Source organism: Mirounga leonina, unplaced genomic scaffold (assembly GCF_011800145.1).
Source record: "Mirounga leonina isolate KUSES-001 unplaced genomic scaffold, KU_Mleo_1.0 Mir_91, whole genome shotgun sequence".
NCBI classification, from domain to species: Eukaryota; Metazoa; Chordata; class Mammalia; order Carnivora; family Phocidae; genus Mirounga; species Mirounga leonina.
The window spans coordinates 10,729,976-10,748,952 of NW_023270839.1; the positions used below are offsets into that span (position 1 = coordinate 10,729,976).

At 40.4% G+C, this 18,977-nt stretch overlaps 2 protein-coding genes across 4 annotated transcripts in view; one reads left to right on the plus strand and one right to left on the minus strand.

The window, feature by feature from the left end:
• Positions 1-11,320, plus strand: part of SLC12A6 (solute carrier family 12 member 6) — an 82,027-nt gene extending 70,707 nt beyond the window's left edge. Inside the window, exons 16-25 of one of the 2 annotated variants that reach the window (XM_034994396.1) lie at positions 1,984-2,103; positions 2,887-2,991; positions 3,399-3,567; positions 4,872-5,067; positions 5,653-5,822; positions 6,523-6,654; positions 7,246-7,353; positions 7,555-7,739; positions 8,129-8,262; positions 9,207-11,320. In XM_034994396.1, the coding sequence (XP_034850287.1) occupies positions 1,984-2,103; positions 2,887-2,991; positions 3,399-3,567; positions 4,872-5,067; positions 5,653-5,822; positions 6,523-6,654; positions 7,246-7,353; positions 7,555-7,739; positions 8,129-8,262; positions 9,207-9,298 (1,411 nt within the window). In that variant the 3' untranslated portion in view covers positions 9,299-11,320. The remainder of the gene's footprint in view (positions 1-1,983; positions 2,104-2,886; positions 2,992-3,398; positions 3,568-4,871; positions 5,068-5,652; positions 5,823-6,522; positions 6,655-7,245; positions 7,354-7,554; positions 7,740-8,128; positions 8,263-9,206) is intronic. The other variant, XM_034994397.1, reaches the window with a different exon arrangement.
• A 667-nt stretch (positions 11,321-11,987) lies between these two features.
• Positions 11,988-17,696, minus strand: EMC4 (ER membrane protein complex subunit 4). Of its 2 annotated transcripts, none has more exons than XM_034994398.1 (5): positions 17,491-17,696; positions 17,031-17,145; positions 13,268-13,421; positions 12,803-12,963; positions 11,988-12,564 (listed from the first exon to the last, which is right to left on the minus strand). In XM_034994398.1, exons 1-5 carry the CDS (start codon positions 17,574-17,576, stop codon positions 12,529-12,531), a joined length of 552 nt encoding a protein of 183 aa, XP_034850289.1. In that variant the 5' UTR covers positions 17,577-17,696; the 3' UTR covers positions 11,988-12,528. The 2 variants fall into 2 exon arrangements, with proteins under 2 accessions (XP_034850289.1, XP_034850290.1); XM_034994399.1 differs by having other exon boundaries at positions 17,412-17,501.
• Between the last annotated feature and the right edge of the window lie 1,281 nt (positions 17,697-18,977).

An 18,977-nucleotide genomic window follows, 5' to 3' on the forward strand; every position in this document is an offset into this window, starting at 1 on the left:
ACTTCACCCCTTTCTATCTTTATTCTCATCAGTTTTCATTCTCGAACTCTCTCTTCCTTAGGAGGTTCATGTAGCAGGTAAGAGTATGAGCTATGGAGTCAGATGACCTTAGCTCAGTGTCAGCTCTATTTCCTAGTTTTGTAGCTTTTACCAAAGCACATAACTACATCAAATTTAATTTTACTCATTTGTGAAATGGGACTGATAGTATTACCTATCTCATAGGGTTGCTTTGAGATGATCTGAAGCGCTCAGTACAGTGCCTACTACATAGTAAAGCTCTCAGTGAAACGTTGGACAGCTGCTGCTGAGTTCACGTCTCCTCGGTCTTAAGGGAGTCATCACGCTTTTAGCTACCATCCCATCTCCTCCTTTCTTTCCTGTCTTAGCTAAAGGTTCTTTAATATGTCCTGTAGGCACCTGTTGCTACATTCCTCTGTGCTAACTTCCTCCTTGACCCTTTCCTGACTTCACTTACCCGTGATGGGCAGGAGTGTGACCTTTATGTGGCAAAAATTTAGATCCTCACTGATTTTATCACCTCTAATCTTCCTTCTAGCTTTAACCTTAATTAAATGTTCACTATGAACTCTGTTGTGTTACTGTTTTGCTTTTGTTACCTTTTCCCTTTATCCTTCTATTTTTTTTTTAAAGATTATTTTTGACAGAGAGAGCACACAAGCAGGGGGGGGGAGCATGAGGAGAGGGAGAAGCAGGCTTCCCGCGGAGCAGGGAGCCCGATGTGGGGCTCGATCCCAGGATCCTGGGATCATGACCAGAGCCGAAGGCAGATGCTTAACCATCTGAGCCACCCAGGCACCCCTCCTTCTCCTATGTTTTTATTAGATCTGATTTTCTCCATTCACTCTTTTTGAAATTCATCATGGAGCTAAGAAGTTCATTCTGTACACAGTAGAACTTCAGTAAGCATGGTTGTCTACCTGATCTATTTGATCAAAACAGGCATTCCATCATTCTCTGCCAAGTTTCTCTCCTCTCTCTCTCTTTTTTTTTTTTTTTAGTGAGAGAGAAGAGAGTGAGAAAGAGTGAACACAAGTGGGGGGTGGGGCAGAGGGAAAGACAGAGACTTTTTTTTCTTTTTTAAAGACTTTATTTATTTATTTGACGGAGCAAGAGATCACAAGCAAGGGGAACAGGAGAGGGAGAGGAAGAGGGAGAAGCAGGCTCCCCGCTGAGCAGGGAGCCCGATGTGGGACTCAATCCCATGACCCTGGGATCATGACCTGAGCCAAAGGCAGACGCTTAACGACTGAGCCACCCAGGCACTCCGAGAGAAAGACTCTTAAGCAGACTCCACACTTAGCACTGAGCCCAACACAGGGCTCCATCCCAGGACCCTGAGTTCATGACTTGAGCCAAAATCAAGAGTTGGACGCTTAACCCACGAGCCACCCAGGTGCCCCTCTGCCACGTTTCTCTTATGTAAAGTAAGGAAACTAATGGCAGATTTCCTTCAGTGGGTTCTGCATGTATGCTAATGAATGTTAATATGGTTTTAAGCAATATTTACATGAAATACTTTTTTTAAAAGATGTTAATAATTCTGACTACATGCCCCATCCTTGCTTTGCCAACTAGGCATTAATTATCCTCACAACTACAGATAACTTTCATTACATCCTGTTCATTTATATGTTTTCCCAGCAATGGGAAACATCAGCACAAAGGATGGTTTGGGCCTCGGTGCAGATCTACCGACTATTGCAGTCCATGATAAGACAACTATAAAAATTGAGAAAAATATTTTGAAACTTTTATAGCAATTTGACATTCTCACAGCATCCAGGCATATAGTAATTTTTCTAATAACTCATTTTTATTGCGTTTTACAGAAGTTCAGTCTGCAATATATTGGAATTTAGCAATCCCTCACCAGTTTGAGAAGCATCTCTAGCACAGGCTTCTTTTTAAGCTGCTTAGAAAAACACTTTCTTGTTTGTGTTTTTGTTTTTAATTTTCTAGGGCCCTCTCTTTCATGGGAATGAGTATCTGTCTGGCTCTGATGTTCATTTCTTCCTGGTATTACGCCATCGTAGCTATGGTAATAGCTGGTATGATCTACAAGTACATCGAGTACCAAGGGTGAGTCTGTGGATTTGACCTTGATTACTGCTAAAAGTATCAAAATGGACTAGTTTGTGTAGAGCCAGCCCAATGAAAATTGCAGTAAGGATCCAGATAACCTCATTCATCTGTAACTAAATTTTGTATCCCCAATTCTTTTAGCCATCTTACAGACACAAACATACAGAATGAACAAGGGGAACCCATTGAGAAAGTATGAACAGATCAGTGAAAAAAGTAGCTTAAAGGACTTGTCAAATAATAATGATGAGTATTAAAGTATAACACAAATACAAGTATTTTTGCTTATCTCTTCAGTCAAGGTATTATCTCTGAAATGAAAAAGAAATTAATCCTGAATAACTATAACAACTAAGACTTCAGAAACACCTTGCAAAATTTAGGAATAAATAACACTGGTTCAGAAGATTACATTGAGTTTTGCTTTTCCCCATTATTTTCAAAATTAAATTAAACTTTGGGTCTGTCGTAAGTTCCTTCTCCAAATAGCTGTTTTGCATTATTGCTTTTGAACAGTTACATAGAAGGACAAGTGAGTGATACTTCCAGCCTTTATTTTGAATTGTTTATTGTACAGTGTGGTCCATTGATGAAGGACAGTGTGGATCTGCTTTTGGTGGGTTCCTTATGTTAATAAAGAGCATTATATAAATAATGAGTTTTAATTTTCTTCCTTGTGCATATGTTAGTTTTAGATAAAGAAAAAATAAACTTTATGTTTTGAAATTGTACTTGCTATAGTTGAAATCTGTCTCTGCTTTTTTCTCTTTTGTCTCCCAGAGCGGAGAAAGAATGGGGTGATGGAATCCGTGGGCTGTCCCTCAGTGCAGCCCGGTTTGCTTTGCTCCGGCTGGAAGAAGGACCGCCACACACTAAAAACTGGAGGTAAAGAAATCAGTAGAGCTTAGTGGTGTAGTGTTTGGCACATGGTTAACACACACAACTATGTGCTTCTGTGATTACAGGATAAGGAATTCAGGTGGCTCAAGAAATTGGTATAATGGACCCATTTTGAATGATTCCAGATCCTTCATACTTTATTCTCTTTTCTTCATGGGCTATCTGGTCTAGACTTCAGCCATTTTTATTGTTCCTTGCAGAATGATCGATTTGTGGTAATACTGGGAGGATTGAAATAAACTACACCCTCATCCTATCGTTTTCTCTAATCTCTTCCTTCTGCCCGATTACAGTTTTATATAGATCTCCTGAATTAAAGGGTAGAATTGTCATTCTGTTCCCCAAACCCAAAGTTTTTTCTCCCTTCCACCCTCCCACCAATCTCTCTGCAGGCCTCAGTTACTTGTATTGCTGAAATTAGATGAGGACTTACATGTCAAGCATCCTCGCCTCCTCACCTTTGCCTCACAACTTAAAGCAGGAAAGGGTCTCACTATTGTGGGCTCTGTCATTGTGGGGAACTTCCTGGAGAACTACGGGGAAGCTTTAGCTGCTGAACAGGTAAGAGTCAAGGCTTATTGACTTAGTGGAATTTAGCTTCTGGTTTTGTGATGTTAAGTTGTTAGATGTCATATTTCTAAGTTAATCCCTTTCCTGAGTGATCTAGGAGGTTTCCTTCTTAGTGCTGACTTTTGAACAATCATATTCTCCCAAATAAGAAGATGAACCAGAAGATAATAATTTATTTTTTCCATTTAAAAAGCATTACTAAACTTTTAAGATTGTCAAGGCTAAGCACTGTTTGCAAGTAGACTCTAAATATTGACTCAGGCCTCAGAGAAGTCAAGTAAATAAATCTGTCCCTTGAATCGTGGAGATGGTTCTGCTCAATCTGGTGACAAGGAGCAATGAACAACTTTCCTTTCTCCTTACCAGTCTACCTTGGTATCATGAGCAAGGTTCTTTTGCTTTACTTCTGATTAACTTGCCAAGTATAAGTTCTCCCTAAAGAAGAAAGCAGTTTTCACTCTAATACTTATTATAAATGATAAAACCAACCCTTTTATTTCAAAAATTTTACTGGATTTCATTTGGAATACTTTGAAACCCTAAAAACTAGAAATGCTTGAAGAAACACTAGTCTGGAATGATGGTAAAAATAAATAAAAAGCACAGGATTGGAAATCAGTAAAGCTTGCTTATTACCCTTGCTACATCACTGACTTAATCTGTGCCTTCAGGAAAATTCTGTCCTCTTTCTACACCATTATTCCCTTCATCTTTCCACTAAGAGAGTAAATGAAGTATTATCTCCAACTTGGCTTGAATAAATAATAGCAAAGCAAAGACAAGGGTCATCAGTAGTCACCATTAAAATACCAAAACAGATGGAAATAGGAGAAACGAAAAAAAAAAAAAAAAACATACCAGAGAAAATTTTTAAGTGAAACTGAATCATCAGATTGAGTTTCTAATAATACGAGTCAGGGTATCAGGGCAATTGAGGAAGGAAGTAGATCATGTTCACACTCAGCCTGGCCAGTTAAGAAAGAATATTGAATATTTGTTTTACGAAGATCCCTGCTCTTGATTTGTTTGGTATGTTACAAAGAAGGGAAAGCAGAATAGAGGGAAAGGCAGAGGAACTCCATTGCTGTAGTCAACCAGCAATATATGTAGTAAGCACTTAGTGAAAAAGGCAAAGGATAATGAAATTCCATTGGCCTAATTTTACTTTTTGGACTTTTCTGTAGGAGATACGGTCTTAAGCAGAGTTTGGAAAAGAGGAGGAGATTATAAGACAAGGAGTAATAGATTAAAAGGTTCAGGGTGAAGCAATTCAGCATTGAGGTTCTCTTTTTCAGACCATAAAGCATCTAATGGAGGCAGAGAAGGTGAAGGGGTTCTGCCAGCTGGTGGTGGCAGCCAAGCTGAGGGAGGGCATTTCCCACCTCATCCAGTCATGTGGCCTTGGGGGCATGAAGCACAACACGGTGGTGATGGGATGGCCTAATGGCTGGCGCCAGAGTGAAGATGCTCGAGCGTGGAAGACTTTTATCGGTACAGAACACTTTTCATTTTATCCTGAGGGCCCAAATAGGGATTACAGTTAAACCTCTGTTGCCTTAACCCTACCCCATAGCCTAAAGTAGAGACCGTGCCATTGCGGAAGCATAGTCCCATAAGGGCACCTAAGTAACTTCTAACAGTAATAATCCTATTCTCCTCACCCCCTCCAGCTTTATATTATGTTCATGAATTGTTTATCTCTGTCGAGTATTATGCTAGGAATTATCTCTGAAATTGCCCTATTTTCATTTGTGATCTGCCTCATTGATGTTCTCACAGGAATTGGAAGGATGGTCTTTCATCAAAATCTCCAGAATTCACATAACCCCCCCCTTAGAAATGTAGTGATCAGCATATATCTAGTAATATAAATCATGGTTCTGAATCTAATTCTGTTATTCAGATTTTTCTTAATGATTGTTGTTACTTGATGAGGTATAACCCACTATGTAAACAGAATACCTTGCTTAAAGAAATGTAAAAAAAAACGCATTACCCTTGCTTTCCTGACATGGTGGGAAGCAAGGCAAGCCTCAGGAGTCTTCTCTGTTTATCCTGATTCTGTTTTCTCCCTAGGCACAGTTCGAGTGACAACTGCTGCCCATCTGGCCCTGCTGGTGGCTAAAAACATCTCCTTCTTTCCCAGCAATGTGGAGCAGTTTTCTGAGGGCAACATTGATGTGTGGTGGATTGTGCATGATGGGGGGATGCTCATGTTATTACCATTCCTACTTAAACAGCACAAGGTATTTTAGATACCTTTTGAAAAAAGTCTTTCTCCCTTGATATCGTCCTGGTTCACTAGACAGATGCTTCCTCTTTGATTATAGTGTTGGGGCTTAGGATCAGAAGAGTTGGGGATTTTTCTTAGCTTTCCCATGATCCTACTTTCAACCGTATGAGAAGTAGTTTTCTTTCTAGTTGATACCTACCTATCTCTAAGTGAAATTCAGCAAGTTAATAAAGTTCCATATGAGCTCTTGGAAAAACATTAAGAAGTGACACGTCCATTTAAAAAAAAAAAAAAAAAAAGACTAAAGTCTCTCAAATGCTGGAAACCTATGTTTGGGTGTGTGGGTATCTTATACATAGGTATGCTCATCCTTTGGTAAGACTAGTTAAACTGAACTTTAAAATAATAAATATTAGAGTCTGCATGAGGCATCAATATGCTATCTGAATACAGTACCCTCTTAATGTATATATATCCCCTTTTGCCAGTTTTCTTCTTGTTAGGAAATTAAGAACTTCTTAACTTTAGTTAAGCTTTTGCCTTCGTACAATAGTATATCAAGTTAGAAGCTAAGAACAACAAATATCCTGATACTATAGCAAGACTGTCCAAAGCAAAAAATGTCTTGTGTTTGAGGAATAACTCTTTTTTTTTTTTTTTTTTTTTTGGCCTTCTTGCATCTCACTTTCCATGTATGTATGGTACTTTCTCAGGTGTGGCGAAAATGTAGCATTCGGATCTTCACAGTAGCCCAACTAGAAGACAACAGTATTCAGATGAAGAAGGACCTGGCTACCTTCCTCTACCACCTACGCATCGAGGCCGAGGTGGAAGTGGTAGAGATGGTGAGAAAGCGGAGTTTGAGATCAAACAGACCACCCTTCCCCCACTTCCTATCCTGTCTTCCTAGAACTTTTTTTGGTTTGGGAAATTGTTCAGCTGCAAATGTGGATTAATCCCTTAGTTCCAACAAAGCCCTAATATATTGATCTAGATAAGTAGAATATGAATGTGTTGTGTATTCGGTGGATTTTATTTTTGCTCTTTTGTTATACAGCCTTTATATTTCTACCAGATTGTCTGCTTAATATGGTTTTATCAAGTTTTAATTCATATATGCATGTTAAAATCACACACAGTGCTTTTTTTTAATAATAACCTAGCAGTCTTAAAAAAAAAAAAAGACTAGAGTTTGTATTTTGTTTCAAGGAAACATATATGTAATGGTTGGATTATGGAAAAGACTCTCAGGGCTTCTAGATTTGCTCTACAGTCCATAATATTATATAGCTCAGTAACTGAAGAACGTAGGAGTGAAACTTAGGTTGATATTGTGATACTTTCTCTGGCTTAATTTAGTGAGTGGACATGAAAGTGTATGGTTCATCCTTCTTTCTCCTTTGTGCTTATTGCCCACTCTGTGTTATCTACGGCAGCATGACAGTGACATATCTGCTTATACTTATGAGCGCACCCTGATGATGGAGCAGAGGTCCCAGATGCTCCGGCACATGCGACTGTCCAAAACAGAGAGGGACAGAGAGGTGAGACCTTCCTGTATTCATTGAATGCTAGTCTGTCCCTGAGAGGGATGATACTATATTGTTCTCATAGAATGACACATTCTTTCCTTCTCCCTTTATCAGTTCTTTCACTATAACCACATTATTATTTGAAAATAATTGAAGCTGAAGCGTGAGAGGGAATTGGGTACAGAGGTCATAGCTATGTTGGGCCCTTCTCAGGCACAGTTGGTGAAAGACCGGAACTCAATGCTGCGATTGACCAGCATTGGCTCTGATGAGGATGAAGAGACAGAAACCTATCAGGAGAAGGTGCACATGACTTGGACAAAAGACAAGTACATGGCATCCCGGGGACAAAAGGCTAAGTCGATGGAAGGATTCCAGGACCTGCTTAACATGCGTCCGTAAGTTTTCCAACTCACAAGCTTATCATGTAATATGGTATCCTAGTCAGTGGCACACATGTGACTTTGCCTGGATACACAGGATGAGGTCTGTTCTTCATTTCACCCCAAATCCAGCCATCTCTGTTATTTGCCTGTGCATATCAGCTACCAGTTAACATTGTGCATAAGCTAACCACCCTTCTTTCTCACCATACTGTGTTCCTGGAATAAAACAAGCAAATGTAGAATGAGAAAACCCAGGATATTAGTATAAGGAAATCATTTGTTCACTACATTATTCATAGTCAAAGCAAAAAAGTTCTGTATCTCAAGGTTTTTAAAGTTGACTATATGCCTAGCTTTCTCTTTGCCTTAACCACCTCTCTTTCTCCCTTCCACCCGTCCAGAGACCATTCCAATGTGAGGCGGATGCATACGGCAGTGAAACTCAATGAGGTTATAGTTAACAAGTCCCACGAAGCAAAGCTGGTTTTGTTGAATATGCCAGGGCCACCCCGAAACCCTGAGGGTGATGAAAACTGTATCCTTTCCAAGAATGGAGCTACCAGTAGGGAAAGTCTTAGCCTGTTTCTTAGATAAGACCACTAGGTAACCTTAAAAGTCATTGTCTGTGCCCATATTTCCTTCTCAAGGAGGAAAGGCTGTTAAAAGTCTTAGGCAAGGATTCTTACACAGCAGTGAGATTGATCTCCTTTGGGGGAGCTGGGTATATATGTTCTCTCTGAACCCTAAAGAGACTTTTTAGGTGGTAAATTTGCAACATGACTTCTAATATTCACAGTATAGAATCCTTTCTGAAACAGTCCTAGAGACGCAATACCCACATCCTTTCTCCTTTTCTCAGGCTCCACCCACTTTGCAAAGCGTCTTTCTTGTGGATGTAGTTAGGGGAGAAGCAGTTTAAGTGAAATCTCCTCTGAGGGGAAAAAAAAGATAAGGGTTTTTCCTCATACCCTGATCACAGGATTTTTTTAATGGGACCCCTTCAAGAATGCAATGGTATAGACTGGCCCATTCCCATCAGTACCATTAAGGAGAAGAGATTAAGAAAAAAAAAAAAAAAACTGGCAGAAAAATCTGATTTGAGCAGCTTCACTTAGAAATTACTTGGGTTCTCTCGAGCAGTCTTATAAGCTGCCCTGTTGTGGCCTTTTCTTCTTTTTTGGCTTATTTTGCTGTGGTACAAACACATTACTTGTGAGTTTCCCCCATTTGTAAAGTTACATTTAGAAAAAAGTCTAACAAATGAAGGTCTTGTATTATATATGCAAAGGAATTAGATCCCTGGATTATTTCACAGGGTTAAATTAAATCCAGAGTTCAGACGTCTCCAACTCTGAGTATATATAATAATGAAAACAAGTATGTTAATTTTGTAGCTTTGCAGTCAGATAAACCTCGATTATCATGTCAGGTTATAAAGTGTGTTCTTCTCCTCATTTGTCTCCTTGACAAATTCGGAAGACATGGAGTTCCTAGAAGTGCTCACCGAGGGACTAGAGCGAGTCCTCCTTGTCCGGGGTGGTGGCAGTGAAGTAATCACCATTTATTCATAATCTACTCCTGAAGACTCTGCTTGGCCTCACCTTTCCTAAAAGGCTTCCATTCTCCATGGAAGTGCCAGCTCTTTACTACTACTCCCATCAAGTAGAGGCCTGGGTTCTGTACACATCACACTGAACTCTTGACAAGCTGAACCTCGAGTACTTGTGCAAAAAAGTACACGTAGTTCTGCTCTTTGCTATCATATGATCTGCTGTCCTTACAGAAGAAGCAGATATTTCCTCAACATCAGAACACTGGTCAAGTCCTAAAAGCCATGTCTGTACTAGTTGAAGGCAAATTAGAATTAACAGGCTAAACCATTAAAATGAGTTGGCAAAAGGGATGCTAGAAATTCAAGAAGACAAAAAGTACATGTCCAACATTAAAGGGGAGTCTCAGAAGTCATGGTCCAATGATGACACCATGGGGGTAACAGCCAGAGACACAGCTTCATCATACTAAAGAATGCATGGCCGAGTATGTGGGGACCTAACATCCTTGTGGAGATAACCTGTGGCAAACCAAGATGAAAATCTTTTTTAGCTAATTTTCTTTAATGTTTCCATTGTTCTCCAGGACTCTCTTTTATATTAGGGTACTATACAAAAACTGAAACATGGCTACAGCCTCTACTTCTTCCTCCAACACAAGATTCCCCCCAAATACCAGGTTCCAGTACACATACTATGTCGGTTTATATGTCAGCTGGTTCTCAAAACCCAGTCTGTGGTTAAGATTGTAATACACGCATTGTTATCCTGGAAATTGTTTTTTTAAAGGTGGAGTAAAAAGAATTTCTTTCAGGTTCTTTTCAAATGGCCAAATTAGGGTACCCTAACTCCAAATTAAGATCTACTGAAACAGTCTGTGGTTACCATGTGCGACATGGTCAAAACAAGCAAGCTGTTGTCCAAGAAATCTAGATGATGATGCACATTGACCAGTAGTTTCGCCTCTCCTTTCTTTTATGCCCTCTGGGTTACTAGGCACAGGTCCAAAATCATAGGAATAAACTAGGAAGACTGGCTAAAATCCTTCCCTAAAAGCTTTGAACTATCTTTTAAAGGGGGAATCCAGCAATGGAATTCGAAGTTCTAGAGCCATACTCCTTCCATAGTGCCAAAGATTGAGTTGCTGCTACTCTCCCTACCTGCTTCACTAAAGTGGCATACGATTGGCATTGACCTGATTCAAGAAACTTATTTTTCACTAAGAAACCTGTGCACTCATTTCCAAAGCCATAGCCAAGACTTGAGGCACTCAACTCATCTAAATGTCCGGAGTATGAGCGTTTTTATCAATTTTATTCTTCATTGTGACTGCAGGAACTTGGCTCTGAACCAAGATTATCCAAGCCAACAGTCCTCTGCTATTCCAGTTGTTTTCAGAAAGCTCTCAGTGTGTCAAGGAAGTACTTGTACAAGCTTAGCTTTTTATTTGCTGGTCATAAAACATTTACTGGTCATTTTAATTTACTGGTCATAAAACACCTAGCTTTCAAGCATAGGGAAACTACCTTGAGTGGTAATTGCAAATATGTGAAATGGTCCTTTCTTTTATAGGATAAGTATTTAGAAAAACTGTTTTGCCTGTATTCATGACTGCTCTTCAATCACTTTTTTAATGATAAATACTGCCACTCTTCTTTGATCACCCAATAGGATATGGAGCAAGCAAACCTAGGTCCCAGCAGATTATTCATTTGATTTTTATGGACAGAGAAAACCTTTTCTTCAGTATGGCTTAAGAAACTGAGTATTTTGTTCCCTTTGCTCTTTTTTCAACCTCAAGACCCAGTCAGGGTAGCAAAACAAACATGATCTTTAAGTTCCTGCTCCTTCCTGCAGAGGGTAGAAGCACTGTTAAAATTTCCATTATAATACTCTGTTGTTTAGTTGAGTCCACAGTAGTGGAACAGGTTCTCTAGGACCAAGATATTGAAGCCCCCGTGCTTTAAAGGTCAGCCTGCCCAGGAATTCCTCTACATTTACACACATCCTCTGGCCAAAGTGGTTGATACATATATTTTTTTTCCATATAGAAAAAATATGGGCAGAAAACAAGGTTTTAGAAGAGCTTTTTGTGGTTGGAGCTCTGTAAGAATCTTTTAAAGGGATAAGGGAGTGAGTGGCTATTAATACAGCCACTACTTCAGCCCCTAAAACATAAAATCACCATTACGTGGGAAAATGGTTATTAGGCCAGATTTAAACTCATCTCTGTCTAGAGCATTTCACGTCCATGTGTTGCTTATGTTGTTCGTCTGTGAAGTGTCTTGTCTCTTCTAATCACTGCAAATAAAGCAATACTGAAAACTTGGCGAGAGAGAATGCACCTTAGGGGAAGGGCTTTTGTGTTTCAAGAAGGAAGAGAAAGGAAAGACCTCTTCCTGCCTTCTGAATAAGATCCAGCTTTTAAGTCTTAGCTAAGATTTACCAGGGCAGACTATGACAATATACCTTCTCCAGCTGCTGGCCTTCTGCCTTGTAAAGCTATCTTAAAAGCTGAGGTTTGAATTGCAGCATCTGCTCAGCAGGGGCCCGGTTCCTCTTGGCAGGGGAAAGATCATTACCGTGTATCTTCCTTTGCCTCAGATTCCTGTGGCCCCAACTAGCCCGCCAATCCTCACTCCCCCTAAATGTGTTAAAAATCCATTATTGTGGATGTTAAAGTAGCAATTACACTGTAAGCATATTTATGTACTCTTTTTGTCTGGTTTATTTTTCTTTTCATCATGTATAATCTGAATCCAGCATTAGTTTCTCACATCTTCCAGTGTCTCCAACAGAATTTTTATGTTCCAGCTTGTGTTAAATAGAAGTGAAACATTAAGGAAAATAGAGTTAAGGGAAACTTGTGCAACTTTTTTTTTAAGCATTGTTCTCAACCATTTAATTTATTGAAAGGAGATGCTGCTGTGGTTCTTGATTTAGCAGCAACCATTTTGTTTACATAGAGTTACAGTTTTATTTGTTGTTTTGCTCTGTACTGGAAACATAAATAAAGTTTTCTACATTATTTTCATTCAAGGGTTGTGGTATAGTTTCTTTGTGTGTTTGGAGTGATACGTACATTGTCTTTCTGGGATTCGTCTCCTTACCATGGAGTAAAGAGAGCTTTGGTTCTGTTCAGCATGAGTGATAACTTTAAGAATTAGTATGCTGAGAAGGAGCCACTGGGCACAAAAGAAGGTTGTAAATGAGATCCCGATACACAGGCACCGGGTGCTTCTTTCTCCTCTTCACAGAAGCAATCCTCCACCACTAAACTCCATCCTCTGAAACAAGGTAAATAGGTGATTGGTGAATTGGTGTTGAACTAACTTATAGAATCAAGTTCTTTATTTAATCACAGGCTCTACTTAGCTTTATCCTTAAAAAAGTAACAACTTCCAAACTCCCAAGGGATCTTATTTCTTAACAAATAAGCTCTAGTACCAACTCAAATCCCCCACCATCAAATGGGTCTGCTATTTACATTACAACTGCCCCAAATTTAACTTTTCCTTTGCTTACCTCAGGGGGCTCAATGAAGGCTAACCAGTCTGATGCATGTGTAGGCAACAGTCCCATTGACTGGCACTTATAAACAGCCAATGCCAAACCCATGAGGTTTCCAATGAGATACACCAAACCCTGAAGAAACTTCTGGCTTGAACTTTCTAGCATCTTGAAAGCTGTTGGGGTAACAAAAAGTGTCAAACCCAAAACAACTTTTTTTTTTAATATGAATCAGGCCATATTTTAAAATAATATAGAGAGACCCAAAGTAAAATAGCAAATAGGACCATTAAAAGTGAACAAAAAGCCATGATAAGCTCCATTTCCCTCCTCCACGCCACCACCTCTACCATCACCACCCTGCACACCCTCCCCCTGGCCACTAGCCAAGAGCAGTACTAAAGATTTTCATGGGTTTCACTAATATTTGTCTTTAATTCTTAAAACTTAAGGAAGGGTTGTTGTATCAAGAATACTTACTGGCTGAAATGGCCATAAGTGCCTGAATGGGCCGCCAAGCCATCATACACACCATCATAGTAGGGAAGATGGAGATCGTATTGCCTGCCATGTACATGATGAAGAGGTTCATGGGAATCTGCTTGAGGGGACCCAAGGCAATGTCCCAGCAGCGCTAAAACAAACACAATTTTAACCTATGATATCTATCCTCAGTCCCACATTTATCGGGTCACTGATGTTAAAGTCAATTCCCAATTCTGTGCTGCTGACTGAGCTGACTCCTCAGTTCCACCACGTCTGTCTGCCCTTCTCCATGTTGCCACAGGAAGCTTGCTCTTCTAAAAATAAGGCATCCTCACCATTCGTTATGTTTTTTCCTACTGGTTTTCCAGATACCATTTTTCCCCATGATTTGGCTAAAGAAAAAAAGACTTCCCTACTTTTGTTCTTGTACTTCTGCATCTCTCATTGCCCCATCTACAACTGAAATAGGTAAATCCATAGGGTGGGAGATTAGCACACCTCAATAACTAAAAGAACAAGCTGACAAATCAAGATATTAAGATCTAAATGACATTATTAACTGACATATATAGAACACTGCACCCAACATTTGGAGAATTCATTCTTTTCAAACACACATGGGACACTTACAAAAGCTGACCACTTGCTGAGCCTTGAAGAAAGTGTCAACTCTCAAAGAACCCAAATCATACAAAGCATGTTCTTTGCTTATGATGCAATTAAGCTAGAAATCAGTAACAAAAAGAAAACTAAAAATTCCCTATATATTGGAATTAAATGCATTCTAAATAATCCATAAATAAAAGAAATTACAATGGAAAACAGAAATATTGTTAACTGATAACAATAACAAAAATGCCACATATTATCCTTGTGGGACACAGAGCACTGAAAAATTTATAATACATATTTAGAAGACTAAAAATAAAGTAAGCATTTGGGGCACCTGGGTGGCTCAGTCGGTTAGGCATCTGCCTTCAGCTCAGGTCCTGATCCCAGCGTCCTAAGATAGAGCCCCGCATCAGGCTCCCTGCTCAGCGGGGAGCCTGCTTCTCCCTCCGCCTCTGCCTGCCTGTCTGCCTACTTGTGATCGCTCTCTCTGTCAAATAAATAAAATCTTATAAAAAAAAAAGTAAGCATTATTTCTTTTTTTACAATCTTTTTAAGTTTTAATTCCAGTTAACATACAGTGTAATATTAGTTTCAGGTGGTACAATATAATGACTCAACACTTCCATACAAGCTCATCACAAGTGCCCTCCTTAATCCTTATCGCCTCTTTCACCCATCCCCCCACCCATCTCCTGTCTGGTAACCATCAGTTTGTTCTCTATGGTTAAGAGTCTGTTTCTTGGTTTGCCCTCCCCTCTTTTTTCCCCCTTTGCTCATTTGTTTCTTAAATTTCATATATGAGTGAAATCATACGGTATTTGTCTTTCTCTGATGTATTTCACTTAGCATTATACCCTCTAGCTCCATCCATGTCATTCTCAGCATCTATTTTAATAAGTTAGAAAAAGAAATAGATTAAACCCAAGGAAATGAAAAGGAAAAATGAGAAAAGAAATTAATAAATTTTTCTTTAAATCAACAAGGCTAAAGGTTTTTTTTTTTTTTAAAGATTTTATTTATTTGAGAGAGAGAGAAAGAGAGAGAGCACATGAGAGGGGGGAGGGTCAGAGGGAGAAGCAGACTCCCCGCTGAGCAGGGAGCCCGATGCGGGACTCAATCCTGGGACTCCAGGATCATGACCTGAGCTGAAGGCAGTCACTTTAACCAACTGAGCCACCCAGGCGCCCTAAAGGTGTTTTCTTTTAAAGGTTAATAACATCAATACTGGTGAGCCTGATGAAGGAAAAAGAGAAATATTCAACATTGGGAATAAAAGAGGGACAACTCTATAGTTCTGGCAGTGTATTAAAATGATCATATGGGCGCCTGGGTGGCTCAGTTGGTTAAGCGTCTGCCTTTGGCTCAGGTCATGATCCCAGGGTCCAGGGATAGAGTCCCGCCTCAGGTTCCCTGCTCAGCGGGGAGCCATCTTCTCCCTCTCCTCCTCCCCCTGCTCATCATCTCTCTCTCTCTCAAATAAATAAAATCTTAAAGTGATCATATTACAGGGGCACCTGGGTGGCTCAGTCGTTAAGCGTCTGCCTTCGGCTCAGGTCATGATCCCAGAGTCCTGGGATCGAGCCTCGCATCAGGTTCCCTGCTCAGCAGGAGGCCTGCTTCTCCCTCTCCCACTTCCCTCTGCTTGTGTTCCTGCTCTCACTGTCTCTCTCTCTGTCAAATAAAATCTTAAAAAAAAAAAAAAAAGTGATCATATTACAAATTTGGGGAAATGGATAAATTCCTAGAAGAAAAACCTAATAGCATAATAAATTGAAAATTTAGTCATAAAACTGTTTAAGAAACTGAATCTGTAATTAAGCACAGATGGTTTCTCTTGGCAAATTCTAAACATTTAAGGAAAAAATAAAGCCAATCTTATACAAATTCTTTCAGAAAATAAAAAATGAACATTCATTACATGGGGCCCCATAAATACCAAAACCTGACAAGGACATTATGAGTAAAGTTTATAGATCAATATCACTCCTGAACCTAAATGCAAAAATCCTACTAAACAAAATATTAACAAAGTAAATCTAGCAATATTAGAAGAATATATCACTATCCATTTGAGCTTACTCATGTTAAAAGAATAAATGGACATATTTGTAAGCAATTCCCTGGTGTGTCACTTACATAAAAGATCATTTATCTGGGACTTTAAAGATCAAACCATACAACAGAACTGTTCTAAAGTAAGTATAATCATCTACCTTCAAAATCAGGCCATTTTAATAATACTTTCATGTTATTGTTCATATTACAATTTGATGTACCAAGATGAAAAATGATATACTTATCAAGAAAAGCACTGATACCAGCTGTCATTTTCATGTAAAAATCACTGCATTTCATGAAATAAAGATCATTTAGTATTGAACAATATTAAGGCTAAGAGGAAAGAAAATGCCAGCTACTGTTCTAGGCACTTGGGACACAAAATCCGCTTTCCTGGACATTACGAGAGTAAAAAGACAGGTAATAATCATATCATGTATATGAATGATATGGAGAAATAAAGTAAGAAAACAGGATAGGGAGTGCCCTGAGTAGGTTTCTCTAAGAAGGTAATATCCGAGAGACCTAAGGGAAATGACAGAGCAAGTCATACAGGTTATCTGGGGGAAGAGTATTCCAGGAAGAGGGAAAGAACATGTACAAAAAGCCCGGGATGGAAGCCTGCCTGCTATTTTCAAGGAGCAGCAAGGAGGCCATTCTGACTAGAGTGGAATGAAGAACAAAGGGGAAAGTGGCAGGAGATGAAATCGCTCAGACTAGAATGAGAGGTAAGGTAAGAAGAAGTAGTGATGAGTAGCAAAAATTTAAATCTGTTTTGAAGATAAAACCAAAAGAATATCCTGACACATTGGTTGTGTGGTTGTAAGGGAACTAGGGTAAAAGAATGACTTCAACCATTAGGCACCGGTACCGAAGGATAATTTCCAACCTACCTCCTTACATGTTCAAACATATTTTATTTTTCTAACTATTAAGCACTTTTACTACTTAAATTAATCTCAAGCAGTTTACCAATATTAGGGATAAGACTCCCACAGTAGGATATTCATATGCTGCTCGGGAGAGGACGGCGGATATGTAGGTCAGGACTGGCCTAGGAACTACTGTGACACCTATAGCTCTGCACCTTCTCCACCAGGATCCGGTCTGTCTCTTGCACGCTGGTATCAGGCACTTGCTTGTCCAAGTAACCGACAGGGTACAGCGAGTCTCCCTGGCCACCGCCCCGGTCACTTCGGCTCCTAAAGAACCAAACCAAGAAACATAAGGCTGCAGCCTCCCACACTTCATATCCCACGTTCCTGCTCTAATCATTGGAACAAAGATCCTCAGATCTTTATCTAATCTACCCAGATTAGACCAAGCCCTCTCGTGGGTTCGTCAGACTTTTGTCTATTGTGAGGAATGAAATAAGCATCTTTTGAACATGAGACACGTCCACCGTAGAGAAGCCGCCGGCTCCCCGGGAGCCGTCTTTGTGCCACCCATCATTTTCAGAGAGTTGTACCTGAGAGATCAGGGCCTATTCCTCCGCGGCAATTCTGGGGTGAAGACTCTTGTTACCGAGCTTCGCCCGGGCTCCTCACCTGCTGCCTCCTCCAGGCCCGCTCAGCTCAATGGCCCACTTGAAGCGCCGGCCTCGGTTGGCCACCAGGCTCCCCTGTGCCGTCATGGCCACGGCCGCCTACCAAGGCTGCGAAGCTCCTTACTCTGAAGCGGGGCCGGACCCAGGCCCACGGGCACACGCTGCCTCTTGCTCCTACTCTGCAAGCCCGCTTCCGGCGGCGCGTAGCACAGACGTCACTTCCACCCCGGAAATTGGCGAGCGGAGGATGAGCCAGAGAGTACTTGGAGCTGGAGAAGCTGGGTGCAGCGAAAATCCGACCGTACTTCGCTTCCTCCTTTTTGGAGATTCCTGTTGTGTGTTCCCTGACCTCTGAGGTGCGCTTGCGGGACAGAGGGCAAGTCCATACTCGCTCTGGGTTAGGAATTGAAGCCAGGGACACCTTCTTGAGCTCCTGCGCGCCCCCCTGAACACAAGATTCAAATCTCCTTTAAACCTGGTTTTACTACGGGTGGTGTGTGATCTTGAGCAAGTTATTTAGTAGCTTCCGAGTACAGAATGTCTGCCATGTCCCAGGAGCTTTGTGTTTATTATTTAAGTCACATTAATCCTGCGAGGTAAATAGTTCAGTGCCCATTCTGTCCCAAAACTAGGAAGCAGTGTGGACGTGGGAGGGCTCATGGGTTTGAGATTCAGATGGCCTCCTTTTGAATCGTGGCTTCTTTACTTAATTGTGTGACTTTGGACACGTTAAATATTTAGTGCTTCAGCCTCTTCATATGTAGAAGTTTATCTGTTTTCAAGGCTTGTGAGGTTAAATGGAGTGCCCGCCACCTATGCATGGTTTTTTTATTATTATTATTTTAAAAAGCATACTAGTGGGGCGCCTGGGTGGCTCAGTTGGTTAAGCCTCTGCCTTTCCGCATAGGTCTTGATCTGAAGTCCTGGGATGGGCTCCCTGCTCAGTGGGGAGTCTGCTGCTCCCTCTCCCTCTGCCCCTCCCCATCCCCCGCTCGTGTTCTGTCGCTCACGCACGCTCTCAAACAAACAAACAAACAAATAAATAAAATACTTTTTTTTAAAAGGTACACTAGTGATCGGATTTTGTATTGAGTTGTGTATCTATATAATTATATAACGTGTTATTGGGTATTTGTTTCTCGTTTTTTCCTCCTTTTATAAAGTGTTTATAAACAGTATATCTTTTCTTATTTCCTTAAGTTAAATTCCTAGAAGTGCAGTTGCTGGATCAAAGCCTATGCACATTTTAAAGGAATTTTAAATGCCCGCTAGCAAAATCACACCTCTTTGCATTTCACCAGCATTTATAATACTTTTAAATTGGTGCTTTGAAAATAGTACTGTATTTTCAAACCCTTATTCCTTTGACCCCAAGTTATCTGATATGGTCGGGGGGGGCGGTGAGGGAAGAGGAGTGCTGTGAGAGTGTGGTTGGGAGGTAAGGTTGAAAAGGGCCAATTAAAGAGTTTGGACCCTTGAAGATGATGG